The sequence below is a fragment of the Sceloporus undulatus genome, chromosome 3, assembly GCF_019175285.1.
Source record: "Sceloporus undulatus isolate JIND9_A2432 ecotype Alabama chromosome 3, SceUnd_v1.1, whole genome shotgun sequence".
NCBI classification, from domain to species: Eukaryota; Metazoa; Chordata; class Lepidosauria; order Squamata; family Phrynosomatidae; genus Sceloporus; species Sceloporus undulatus.
In genome coordinates this window covers 8,318,063-8,331,614 of record NC_056524.1, presented here as the reverse complement: position 1 = coordinate 8,331,614, position 13,552 = coordinate 8,318,063, and the positions used below count along the sequence as shown (strand labels likewise).

Genomic DNA, 13,552 nt, shown 5'->3' with positions numbered 1-13,552 from the left:
AGGGAAACTGCCTGGTGCTTCCACTTTGACTTAATTGTGTGTGGCACAGAGAAAAGAAATTGATGAATTTGTAGCCGTGTGGCTGATACAAAAGCAAAAGGTGGTGCTTCACTCAAAACAACCTGTGCAAATCAAGAAAAGAGCAAAGAGATAACAATGTCTTGCCGAGGATATTAGCACTTCAGCTTCCATTGTATTTCTCTAACATTCAGAACCAAGAGGAAAAGAAGATAGTTAGCGATGCTCTGTTGACACAACTCAATATGGAGCAGTCACAATATATAGCATCCGATTGTATATTTTTTGTGTCAGGAGACATCATTTCAGAAAAACTCAAGCAGAGCTATCTAATGAAATGCCTACCTACGAATAAGTAAGTCTGTTGTAAATGTTTAAAAATACCAGTGAATGCTTTATGATGTTGCTCAAAAGGCAGCAGGTGCATTTCGATGGCACGGATCTCTTCCAGTATCTTGAAAATTATAAACAGTTGTACATTTTTTAAAAAAGCAGTCAAGTCTCCTCTGTTCACTTGAGCAGATGGGGATGGGGGACTTTTGGCCCGCCAGACTCTAGCTCCCAGCAGCCCCAGCCAGAATAGCCAATTGCAAAGAACAATGGATGTTGTAAAAAGAAGCCAAATCCTTCTTTTAAAATGTAAGAAAAGGAGCTAAAAATGGAGAGGAGGAATCCCTCAGAATGTCCCAAGGAAAAATTACTCCTTGCATAGGAAAAAATAAATAAATAACAGTGTTATCAGTCATTACATTACATCAATTCTTCTGGAGGGGTGGGATATAAATAAAACTTATTCTTATTATTACAGTATGACCTGTGTATCCATGGATACAAGGATAAGTGAAATCCACAGTTTCACTTATCCTTGGCCAAAAAATATACATTCTCTCTAAGCATTTTCTAGGTCCTCCATTGTGATTCCAGGCTATGCTTCTGGTACAAGTTTACCATAGAGTTGCACTGGAGGACCTAGAAATTCCTAGAGAGGTGTTCTCTCTGGGAATCTCTACAACCTCAAGTGCGACTCTGTGATCAAAGTCTGCTGGAAGACATTATTACAATTGTTATTGTTGTGTGGCTTCAAGTCATTTCCAACTTAGCGCGAACATAAGAAGAACCTATTAAGGGGTTTTCTTGAAAAGATTTGTTCAGAGGGGGGTTGCCATTGCCTTCCCCTGAGGCTGAGAGAGTGTGACTTGTTCAAGGTGGGTTTCATGGCCTAACAGGGAATTGAACCCTGGTCTCCTGAATTGTAGTCCAACATTCAAACCACCATGCCATGCTGGCTCTCCTTTATTTCAATAGGGTTCGCTATTTTCCATGGTTTTGTGTTTCCACAGCAAGTCCAGGAACATATTTCCTGCGGATACAAGGGTCGTATTGCATTTACCAAAGGAGCACTGTAGTGTCTTTGTTACATTCCAAAAGTACTTTTTTGCAGGTAATGCTGTAACAGATGACACAAGTATCTTGCTGAAGAATCAGTGCCAGATTGCAGTCCCATGCCATGGATGGATGCTGGGTTTATAGCTTTAAAGGAGCTATTGAAAGTGATGAATGTTGGAGACTATACTAAATCCCATGATAGATTCAATATGCCATTGAAACAGAAGCCACCAGCCAACACTGCCTTCAAGGAAGAGTGGGGACTAGAATCCAGATCTCCCAGTTCCATACTCTAGCCGCTACTCTACACTGGCTCTTAGTTAGGAAATGTTTGAGGGAAGAACTTGCCTTCCATAACTGAGAGAAACAGGTGACATCTAATCTAATTCCAGTCCCAGCACATTTTGTTTTAAAATTAGCCAGATGAAAACAGAGCAGAGTCAGCCCTGTTTAGTACTTGGATGAGACCATCAATGAATACCAAGTGCTCTTTCAGCAAAAGGATCTAGCAAAAGCCACCTCTGAGCATTCCTTACCTAAGAAAACCCTATGAAATTCAAGAGGATGCCATATGTGGACATACAACTTGAAGGCATACATACATACATACTGTACACGCACATACATTTTTTTTTTACATTTCCTAAGTTTGTGAAGACAGCTAAAATACGATGCCACTGTTTTCCTATTCGCTCGAGGGCGCACCCTGTGCTTTTAATCTCTGAACCTATTCTGCTCGTCTAAAAGCTTCCCTGCTAGCAATGAAAGCTTGAAACGAACACATTTTGTTCTTCTGTTCCCTTTTTCCAGAAAGGTGATTACTATTATTCCCCCAGTCTTTAATTCCACTCTCTCCTTGCCTTGTTCATGATAGTATTTCATGCTTGCTCCAGCAGCAAAAGATGGATCCCCACCATGGAATCGTGGTTGATAGAGCTGGTCTCCTGCATTTAATGTGAGCTCCCAAGTCTCAGGGTGCCATCGGAGATGCCAGGGAATGGCAAGGCTACTTCCAGGCAGGGAGGTAAATCTCGCACTGAGCGATGCTGGAAGAGAAGCACATTTGATTACCATTTGATTACACGACAATAGGTCGACCTCATGTATAAGTCAAGGGCAGGTTTTGTGGCCAAAATTATGAATTTTGGTATGACCCGTGGGTAAGCTGAGGGCAAAACTTAATAGCATGTTACAACAAAGGATCTAAAGCAGAAGAACCCTGGTGGCGCATTGGTTAAATGCCTTTACTGCAGCCACTCACAAACCATAAGGCTGCGAGCTCAAGCTCGACTCAGGCTTGCATCCTTCTGAAGTTGCTAAAATGAGTACCCAGATTATTATGGGCAATTAGCTTACACTTTGTAAACTGCTTAGGGAGTGCTTAAGTGTACTCAAGCTCCCAGAATCCCAGACTATTGGCCAACATGGTTGAGGCTTCTGGGAGCTGAAGTCCAAAATCTCTTAAAGGGCACAGTTTGGCGACAACCACTGATTTAAAGGATGTAGCAAAGGAACACAATGCCAAAAAACTTACCAAATTCCATCAGGCATAAATGCTTCTGCTCATCCTAAAGGCTAGATGAATGAGAGAGTAGAGGAGGATCAGTGCTTCCAGGACAGATTACGCTCATGCCTTTCACCTAGGAATGGTTCTTTTATATATAAATAAGAGTTAAAGTACCATACTTACACTGACCCATGGATAAGTCTAATCAGGTTTCTTGGATTAATTTTTTGACTTATACATGAATGTGTCCATGAGATGTAGCTTTAAAGCAGAGGTGGAATAAGTATACCCCAGCACCCAGATGGCCCCTGTCAGGAAACCTTAACCCCCCCCCCTTCACCCCAGAAGCTCCCAAGCTCCCCATCCCAAAAATGGAAAAAGTCAAAACTCAGAACTGAAAGTGAAGTGATGACACTTGGGAATGGCCCCATCTGTAGTCACCATTCCTCTCTAAAATCATCATCATCATCATCATCATCATCATCATCATCATCATCATCATCTTGTGAATGTCAAATGATGAATTTTAAATATGGATTGTTTTAATATGTGTATATCGTGTCCTTTTACATTGTAAAAGGTCATACACACAATATAAATTGTAAGTATGGCCTTTTAAATTGTATGTGTGTCCTTTTAAATTGATGTTATTTTAATGGATGTGTTTTAACTGATGCGGTGTTTCTGTTAATTGTCATTCCCCACCTCAATCCATGATGGGGAGAGGCAGGTAAGCAATATTATGTTTCTTGCCTCTCCCCATAGATTTAGGCGGAGAGAACAAAGATGGGATATAAATAAAAGGATGAATACAGTAGATTGCTTGTCCTGAAAGTTTCCAAGAAGTATAGGTTAGGTAGAAAAAGGATGGTCCAGAGTAAATGAAAGGCTCAGGGACCATAATAACAGCCTGGTAGACCTCAAGCATCCTCAGAGCATGGCTACGTTTAAGATGGCTGGGACCCTGGACAGTTCCCAAAACCCATTCTCCTTTCGGCATCTCTGTGGCCTATTCTGGGATTTGTGGCATGGAAACTGATTTTTTAAAAAGTAAACAAATAAATAACACCACCACCATGCACACACACACACACACACATCCTCATGTGTGGATTTAGTTTTATAAATTCAAATTCCACTTTATCTGCCATTGCGGCATCCTATGAAATCCTAGGCCTAACCTTCACTGCAGAAACAATGTACAGTAGGTAGACACCCTTTTAACTGCCATGGCTCCATGCTATGGACTTCTGGCTTAGTAGCTTTGTGAAATATTTAGCTTTCTCTATCAGTGAACACTGATATAAGAAGAAACTACAAATCCCAGGATTTCATAGGGAATACTGTGAAGAGCAGTTTGGTAGGGCATCAGTGCTTTGCAGAGGAGTATTCCATAGCTTTGAGCAATGGCAGTTAAAGTGGTGTCAAACCAGGTTGTTTCTGGAATGCGGATGCATCCTATGACTCTATGGCTGCAGAAATAATCCAGTTTGACACCACTTTAATTGCTTTTGCTGAGTGCTATGGATTTATGGGTTGTAGAGTTTTGTGAGACATTTAGCCCTCTCTGTCAGAGAGCTCTGGTGCCACAACAAACTAGAAATCCCAAGATCCCATAGCATTAATGTGGTGTCAACCAGATTATTTTTGCAGTGCAGTTACACTCCAAGATTCTCTGATTCAGCCAATACATTTTGCATTTCCAAAAACGTTTTACTTTACAGGTATTTGGCACACTCAGTGCAGCTATACCATACCAAAACAAATACAAACAAAATCAACTTGGCACAGTCTGACTGCACTGGAAGTTAGTCCTTTAAAAAAATTATTATAGGAAAGTTGTCTGGATTACAGCAATAAAGAATCCTGCAGCAAATTGTGGGAGGTATAGTCCAAAAATAAAGAAACCCTCCATAGGGTGCAAGAGAGCCATTAGGAATACCAAAACAGTAAGTGACCTCTCTTCCCTTGCAATCAAGTGCACCAAAGATTTAAAAAGTCATGCAGTGCAGGATCTTCATAGGAGTCACTCTGTTTGTTCCTGAACTACAAGTCCCATAATGCATTTGGATTACAGAACTGGCACTTCCTTTTCTGATTGGCTAAGCCTTGCTTGCGCAGAGACACGTGCTGGGGGTGGAGAAGGAACTGGTGTCTAGGTTTTGCTCCATCGCAAAGGCTTGCATTGCATTGCCATGCATGCTTGCAGCAGATTCCTCTTCCTCGGCTTCTCTGTGATTTGGGATGCATAGGATTGCTCTGCTGCAAGGTAGTAAAAAGAGGTGAGTTGGGGGTCAGGAAAAGTGGGTTGGTGGGTGGCCATTGGGGGGGTAGAGATGCTAAAATGTGCAACAGCAGCTCTGGAAGCTGACACCTCTGTGCATGACAACTTCCAGGCAGTTGTTCACCTCCAGATCAGCCCAAGCTGCCCACAAATGCAGCAGTAGATGCAGCCCACCTTATCACCCAGAGCCCCCTGAACCTGTTTTATAAACTTGTTTTACTCAAGAAAAGTACCCCAAAATGCATTGTTTGCATCTCCTGTTGGGAAGAGAATGGGACACTTTTCTCACCAGGACAAAAACAATAAAAATCCACTGCTAGAGTAATTGGATGCAGGTAGACATAAAAGATCTAATGGAAATGGATATGCTCACAAATTGCACCAGAAATGCTATTAAAAATATAATAGCAGCTTTGTGTGTCTGGATTAAAAGATCCAGGTAGTTAGTATCTACTGGGATATACTTTATTATTATAATTATTAAACTTTATTTATAAAGTGCTGTAAGTTTACACGGTAGTAAAATAGTATGTATAATTTATTAATTTAATTGTATTTTATAATTGTTGTCGGTTAGTTGAAATAGGGATTGTGTTGTTTTATCTTATATATATAGATATAGATATAGATATAGATATAGATATTGTTATTGATGTATTTTCTGATTGTAACCTGCCTCGATCCTTTGGGAGAGGCGGGCCCTAAATAAATTTAGTAGTAGTAGTAGTAGTAGGCTCTATTTCAGAGGAAAGAACCGGCAAAACTGTCTCTGAATATTCCTTGCCTAAGAAACCCCTGTGAAATTCATAAGGTTGTCATACTGTAAATCGACAGACGACTTGAAGGCACACACCCACACATGTGATGCACTGTTGGTTAGCATTCTGTATTGGGATTAAGCAAGCCTGGGTTCAACAAGGATCTCAAGACAGTGTACATGGTGATCTTCTCAATTTTTAATGTCTTTGTGAGCTAGCATGGATGAGAATAGGGATTGGACAAAGGCCATTTTGTGAATCTCAGGGCCAACCTGGAACTTGAACGCAGGTTCGCTCAGTCCTAATTCAGCATGCTAACCAGTAGCACACATCACATGGGTGTGTGTGTGTGTGTGCTTTCAAGTCACCTGTCAACTTATGACAACCTATGAATTTCACAGGGTTTTCTTAGGCAAGGAATACTCAGAGGCAGTTTTGCCAGTTCTTTCCTCTGAAATAGAGTCTACTACAGTATATCCCAGTAGATAATAAACTACCTGGATCTTTTAGTACAGACATGCAAAGCTGCTATTATATTTTTAATAGATAGCATTTCTGGTGCAATTTGTAAGCATATCAATTTCCATTAGATCTTTTATGTCTACCTGCATCTATTTACTCTAGCAATAGATTTTTATTTTCATGCTTGTAATGAAAGTGTTTCATTCTCTTGCAATAGGATATGTAAAAATTTCATTTTGGGCACTGTTCTTGGGTACATCCATATTTGCATAACCAATTTAACTTCCACCTCCTGGATTTACGTCTTTGTCTCTTGTCCACAGGTTATGCAGTTTCAATAAGGCATTGACCAAAGATGTTTGGGGCACGTTGCATGCGCCTGGTGCTTCGTCGCTGTTCCTCTGCTCCACGTCTTAAGCCTGTTGTGGCTCCCAAGTTACTCCGTGTTCAGGAAGCTCTGGAAGTCCAGGACCCAACTGGGAATTGCATTAAAGTTCAGGTGGGTAGTCCAGAGAGAGGAGAGGATGTTCCAGGGTCCAGATCCATTCAGTCCTAGGCCAACTTAGGCTTGAGGGTGTGGTAAAATAAAATGTAGTCACACATGCACCAAAACAATGGTTTATTGATCACCTGTAGATATCAAAAGGGATGCAGCAATAAATCCCAAGGCAAAGCTAATGCATCATACCAACTTCCCAATATTTTATGGCAGGAATGATGCATCTGCAACTCCTGACAGAATGGACTAGTTTTCTAGGCTGGAGTACTGCTCTCTTCTCTCTTTCACACACAGAGACACACACATAAGACCAGACCAATTATCTGATCTCTCCTAATCTTTAAATACCCTTCCTTTCTCATTCTAGAGAAAGTGCTGACATTTTTCAAGGGAGGAAGGGGGAAATCATCCCATCCCAGTTAACAAAGAAATATCTTTCTGGGCATACAAAGATCTAAATATTCTTATCTGTCCCTTCAGCATGAGCTAATCTTGTTCAGCCTGCTAGAGAAAATGCAATTGCTTAAAGCCACATTCATACTACTATTTTTGCTATAGGTCTGCTTGATTAACTAGCAAATGCCTAGTTGCTATAATGCATTCCTCAAGCGTACGAAACACCTCCATGGGTGCTAACTTACACCTCACCAATTCTAGAAATTCCAAACCCTATACAAAGCAACTGTATATACTTGACTATAAGTCATAGAATCATAGAGTTGGAAGAGACCGCAAGGGCCATCCAGTCCAACCCCATTCTGCCATGCAGGAAATCTCAATCAAAACATCCCCGACAGATGGCCATCCAGCCTCTACCTAAAGACTTCTAAGGAAGGAGACTCCATTACACTCCAAGGAAGGAGTTTGTTCCATTGTCAAACAGCCCTTACTGTCAGGAAATTCCTCCTAATGTTGTGATGGAATCTCTTTTCCTGTAGTTTGCATCCATTATTCCAGGTCCTGTTCTCTGGAGCAGCAGAAAACAAGCTAGCTCCCTCCTCAATATGACACACCTTCAAGTATTTTAACAGGGCTGTCATATCACCTCTTAACCTTTTCTTCTCCAAGCTAAACTTCCCCAGCTCCCTAAGTCATTCCTCATAGGGCATGGCTTCCAGACCCTTCACCATTTGATCTCATGTATAAATTGAGGGCAGGTTTGAGGGTCAAAATTATGGATTTTGATATGACCTGTGGATAAGTCAAGAGCAAAATTTATGGGCATGTAACAAAGAATCCAAAAGCAAAGGAAAACAATGCCAAATAACTTACAAAATTCCAGCAGGCATAACTGTTTATGCTCATACTAAAGGCTGGATGGATGAGAAAATAAAGAGGGGTCAGTGCTACCAGGACAGATTATACTCTTGCCTTTCACCAGGAGATAGTTCCTTTTTCATTATAAGAGTTAAAGTATATTACTTGCATTGACCCGGGGATAAGTTGACCCAGATTTTTAAAATCATTTTTGTGACCAAAATTTCTAGATTTATACATGAGTATCTACAGTACCTAGGGAGATGCTGACTGATGGCCTGTGCTGTTCTTTTCTAGAAGTCTGGGAAAACCATTATTGTCTTATCCAGTTCACAAGAGGTGTCTCTTGGTGAGCATTGATATATTACCTTTGGAGGATTGATTGATTAACTTTCTTTATAGCCCACTTTTCTCCCAGTGTGAGACTCCAGACAGCTACAAACTCAATCATAACAGTAACTAACAATTAAATTATCCATCAGATTAATACAGTTAAAACAGTTTATAAATGGATCATCATAACTAATAGGAGGAGTGCAGAACCTTCCCATTCCATTAAAAGTCAACAGCCAGTTAATGGCCAAAAATCTGCTTGAATAAACTGAATGAATAGCAGGTAACTAGAGAGGGGGGCAACTTAGTTTCCTATAAAAGGGAGATCCACAGGCTGGGAGCAGCCACGAAGAAAGAGAGCCTTCTCAGTGGTTGATCCCAGTCTGTGGAACTGCCTTTCATGGGAGATTCAGGTGCCTCCCTCTGTGCTATCTTTCAGCTAGTAGGATTTTCTTATGTGACAGAAGGGTGGTTGAAAGTGGTGTGCTGTACTTTTTCATATGTTTGAAATATGTTCTTTACCATTTTTATCCATGTGCTTTTAAAAATATAAGTGTTTGTTTTAATTGATTTTTAAATTTTGTCAAGTAAGATTTTGCTTTAAATTGTTGTAAGCTTCTTTGGGTCCTGTGCTGGGGAAAAAGTGAGGCACAAATTAATTAGATAAACCAGTTTGCAAACACTTTTTAAAGGCAGAGAACCTTACAGTATATCCAGATGGGATGCATTCAAGGCATGTGTTACCTTAGCCAGATCAGACATCTCCAGGAATGGCCAGCAACCAGATTTGTTTGTTTGTTTTAAATATTTCTATATCACCTCCTCGGTCCCAAGGGCTTCCAAAATGATGAACAAATAAAACCTATTAAAGCCAAGAAAGATGCTGAAGCTGTGGCCAACTATGCTGCCAAGCTACTGCAGTCAGTGGACAAGGCACCAGAATTCATTTCTCAGAAAGAATTGAAACTGCTTTGTAGTAATTCAGCATTTCTTCAAGTAGTGTGGTGTAGATCTCTTTCTGAAGAGTATGGAGCGAATACTGCTAACAAAGATAAGATTGTTTCTCATATGGATAATCCAGATAGCAAGATGGTGCTGTACTTAATGTTACAAGCTCTGGATAGATTCTTTAAACACCATGGTAGATACCCAGGTGTTTATAACTACCAAGTGGTATGAACCCCGTTCTCCAGAGCTGTAGTCCAATGTTCAAATCACTATACTACACTGGCTCACAACTCCTATAATTCCCACACCCAGCAGGTTGCTAAAAAAGTAATGTGTCCAACCTCTTGTCTTCTGCTCTAGGTCTGTATATCAGTCCCTCACCAGCTGATAGTAAGGTCAATGCAAGCTTCTGATGAGACCTTTTCTGTCTTTCAGGGTTGGGTCCGTTCTGTCCGTTCACAGAAAGAAGTTCTTTTTATACACGTCAATGATGGCTCCTCTTTGGAAAGCCTCCAAGTAGTTGCAGACCCAAGACTCGAGCCCAGGTTGGTAATTCATGTTGTTGTTAGGTTCATTTGTATCCTTATTTCCCCACTTATCAGGACATAAAGCAGCTCACAGTTTAAAAGAACAAACTGATGTGGGTAAATTGACAATGTCATTTAAAGAAAAATCTTCAAGTAATTTTAAGAAAGACTGCAAATTGTTTATCACACATTTGTAATCTCCTTGGGGATATGAATAGGTGTGGTTTTTGTAAAACAGATAGAGTTGTCATGTCGTAAAAGCATAAATATAGGGGCTCGACAAAAGGGTGGTCTGGAGCTGCCCGTTTTTGCTCCCAAGGGAGCCCACAGCAACCAAACCATGCAGGCTCCCTCTGCACCAAAAAGAACCCATTAAAACCGGGTTCTTTTTGGCATGCGCGAACGCCACCATCAGTGTGGCATTAGCGCACTGTGGTGCATCCATGATGCAAGCACAACGGTGTGATGTGCGGACGCTGCCCCTTACTTACATCATCATGGCTGCCCCCGTGTGGATGGGTGGCTGCCATGATGGTGCCGCCGCCGTGTGCTATAGGGTTCAGGAGCATGCAGACACGGCACGCTCCTGAACCCAAGTTTCAGCCGGACGACGGCGCTTCCCACCCATCTATCTCGGGCCATAGTTTCATACGTATATGAGGTAGCAAAGTAATAGTGGTATATATTCATCAGTTGTGGTGTGGGTCAGTTTTGTATGCTTGCTTTTGTTTAGTAGTTTGTTTTGTTATTGTTTGCTTATACTTGTTTTAGATATATGTATCAAATTTCTTTGTGGTTGTGTTTAGATTTAATAAAAAGTGTATATACTGTATATACTCGAATATAAATCGACCTCATGTATATGTCAAGGGTAGGTGTTTATTTTTATATGAGCCATGGATAAGTCAAGGGTAAAACTTAGGGGCATGTAATGAGGGATGTAAAGGATGAAGTAAAGGAAAACAATGCCAACGAACTTATAAAATTCCAACAGGGATACTATTTGTGCTCATATGAAAGCTTGGATGGATGAGAGCATAGAAGGAGGTCAGAGCTTCCAGGGCAGATTAAACTTTTGCCTTTCACCAGGGGATGGGTGTGTGTGTGTGTGTGTGTGTGTGTGTGATTTAAAGTACAGTACTTACATTGACCTGTGGATAAGTTGACTCAGGTTTATGGGGTCAATATTTTAACCTATATTTCTAGATGCATACATGATTATGCACAGTATAATTTATTTTAAAAGAGCAGTACAATTAAAAACAAATTAAACTGTTCAGTATTAAAACAATTCAGTCTCAAGTTAAAAAATTAAAATGCAATTGAAAAGATAAAACGGTCTTAAACACTTCAATTAAAACAATACAGCATCCCCTAGCACATACTTAAATGCTTTATGTTTTAAAAGTCTGTCTGAACCATCATCATCATCATCATCTCTCTGGCTTTTCTTCGCAAACGTAGATTCAGGAAGGATTCATCCCATGCTTTATACAACAACAACAATAATAATAATAGGAGGGGACCTTTCTGGCCTCCCTGAGAAGGGAGTTCTAGAATCTAGGGGCAGCCACCGAGAAGGCCTTCTCTTGCATCCCCACCAATGGTGCTTGAAGCATATTGAAGTGAGACTTAGCTACACAAGGTTTGGGCAGTCTTTTTTTTTAACCCTGTGAGAGTTATATGTGGCAGTGGGTTGACATTCAGGGTATGCAGGTGAACTGTATCTGGTTCTGGCTGCCACAGTTCAAAAAAATTGACAAGCTGGAGCATGTGCAGAGGAGGGTGAATGGTGTACTTTTCAGAGACTGCAGTTGGGGACTTAGGGGCTTGACAGACGGCCCCAAAGGAGTGGCTTTCCACCACCCCTTTCAGTGGCTGATCAGGGCCATGGCAACTGCATGCCGCACCTCGATCCAGCACTTTGGCGGCTCTTAAAAAGAAATGCAAAAAGCCTCTTCTGTTAGAGCTGGCAAAATCTGCCCTTGCTGCCGCAGCGCCAGTTTTTCAGCATTTCTTTGGCACAGCGTGTATAAATGCTGTGCCAAAGGAGCGCCGTGATGCCTCCTGCCATATGGTCAGGTGCTCAGTGTGACGCTGGCATCGGGACAGAGTCGGAGCGTGCGGAATGCACCCTGATGCTGGAATTTCTAATTGGTCTGTTTTGTGCTGTTTTCTCACCTAAAAACAGTATTTTCTGGACAGAAAAGTTATTTTTCATGCAATAATGCTGATTTTACTGTAGAAAATGCTGCTTTCAGTCCACAAAACTTGTAATGTACATACAGGTATGGATCTACATCTGTTTTACTTCAGCGAAGGGATTCTTATAGGAAACTAAAACTGACCAGTGCTTTATATTCCAGGGAACTGACTTTTGGAAGTTCTGTGGAAGTGCAGGGGAAACTGATCAAAAGCCCTCACAAAAAGCAGAATGTGGAGCTGAAAGCGGAAAATATTCGTGTCGTGGGACCTTGTGATGCTGTGGTAAGGGTAGCACCCATTTTGTGTTATCAGCATCATTGCTACTACCACCATCATGCTTTTCTTTTTAAAAAGATTTAAAATGTCATGCATTTCAAACAGACAGAACTTTAAAACAATAAAATAAAAGCAATACATGATAAAACATATCTCTGCACCACTGTACCTGAGTTTTGTAAGAAATTAGGGCTGTAGTCTCACACATGGCTTTGTATTTTCCATTTCTGTGTGTGTTTGTGAAAGTTGGACATTGAAGAAAGCTGATGGAAAGAGAACCAACCCATTTGAAATATGTTCCTAAAGGAGAGGTTTACAAATTCCGTGGACTGCTGAAAAGACAAATAAATGGGTCCTAAGAGCAAATCATAGAATCATTCTCCCTAGAACATAAGGCTGTCATACTTTTGACATATCCTTAGAAAAGACAGTAATGCTTGGCAAGATAGAAGCAACAGGAAACAAGGAAGACCACATTATTCAATCAAGGAAGCCACATCCTTGAGTTTGCAAGACCTGAGAAGAGCTGTTGCTAACAGGTGAACTTGGAGATCTCTTACTCATATACAATTGCTGTAAGTCAAATTGACAGTAGATAAGAACAACAAAGTCTCAAATGTATTTCATATGAAGGTATATCCATACTGCGCAATAACAGCAATTTGATAGCACTTAACTTTTAGGCTGCATCCACAGAGCAGAAATAATCCAGTTTGACACCACTTTAACTGCCGTGACTCAGTGCTGTGGAATTCTGGGAAGGCATTTAGCCTTCTCTGTCAGAGAGCTCTAGGGCTATAGCAAGCACTGAGCCATGGCAGTAAAATTGGTGTCAAACTGGATGTAGTCATAGTGTTGGGCTTTGAATTCTCATGTAGCTCATGAAACAATCAGATCCAGGATTTCACAGTATTGAGCCAGAGCAGTTAAAGTGGTATGAAAGCAATGTACACTTGTCCCTCCCATTTCACGGAGTCCACAGTCTCACTCTTCACGGGAAGGACAAGTGGGGAAGGATAAAATGGCAATGTGCGCCCCCGCATGCACACCTCGGGCACGTGTGCCATTATTTTCAATGTAACTTGAATATTT

The 13,552-nt window shown here is 41.0% G+C and overlaps 1 protein-coding gene across 3 annotated transcripts in view; it reads left to right on the top strand.

Annotated features, from left to right (window-relative positions):
* The first annotated feature begins 5,058 nt into the window (after positions 1–5,058).
* The window catches only part of NARS2 (asparaginyl-tRNA synthetase 2, mitochondrial), a 51,091-nt gene continuing 42,597 nt past the window's right edge, over positions 5,059–13,552 (top strand). Inside the window, exons 1-4 of one of the 3 annotated variants that reach the window (XM_042459688.1) lie at positions 5,059–5,193; positions 6,739–6,914; positions 9,888–9,997; positions 12,346–12,466. In XM_042459688.1, coding sequence (XP_042315622.1) covers positions 6,771–6,914; positions 9,888–9,997; positions 12,346–12,466 — 375 coding nt within the window. In that variant the 5' untranslated portion in view covers positions 5,059–5,193; positions 6,739–6,770. Of the gene's footprint in view, positions 5,194–6,738; positions 6,915–9,338; positions 9,509–9,887; positions 9,998–12,345; positions 12,467–13,552 lie in introns of those variants that run through there. The other 2 variants (XM_042459689.1, XM_042459690.1) reach the window with 2 other exon arrangements.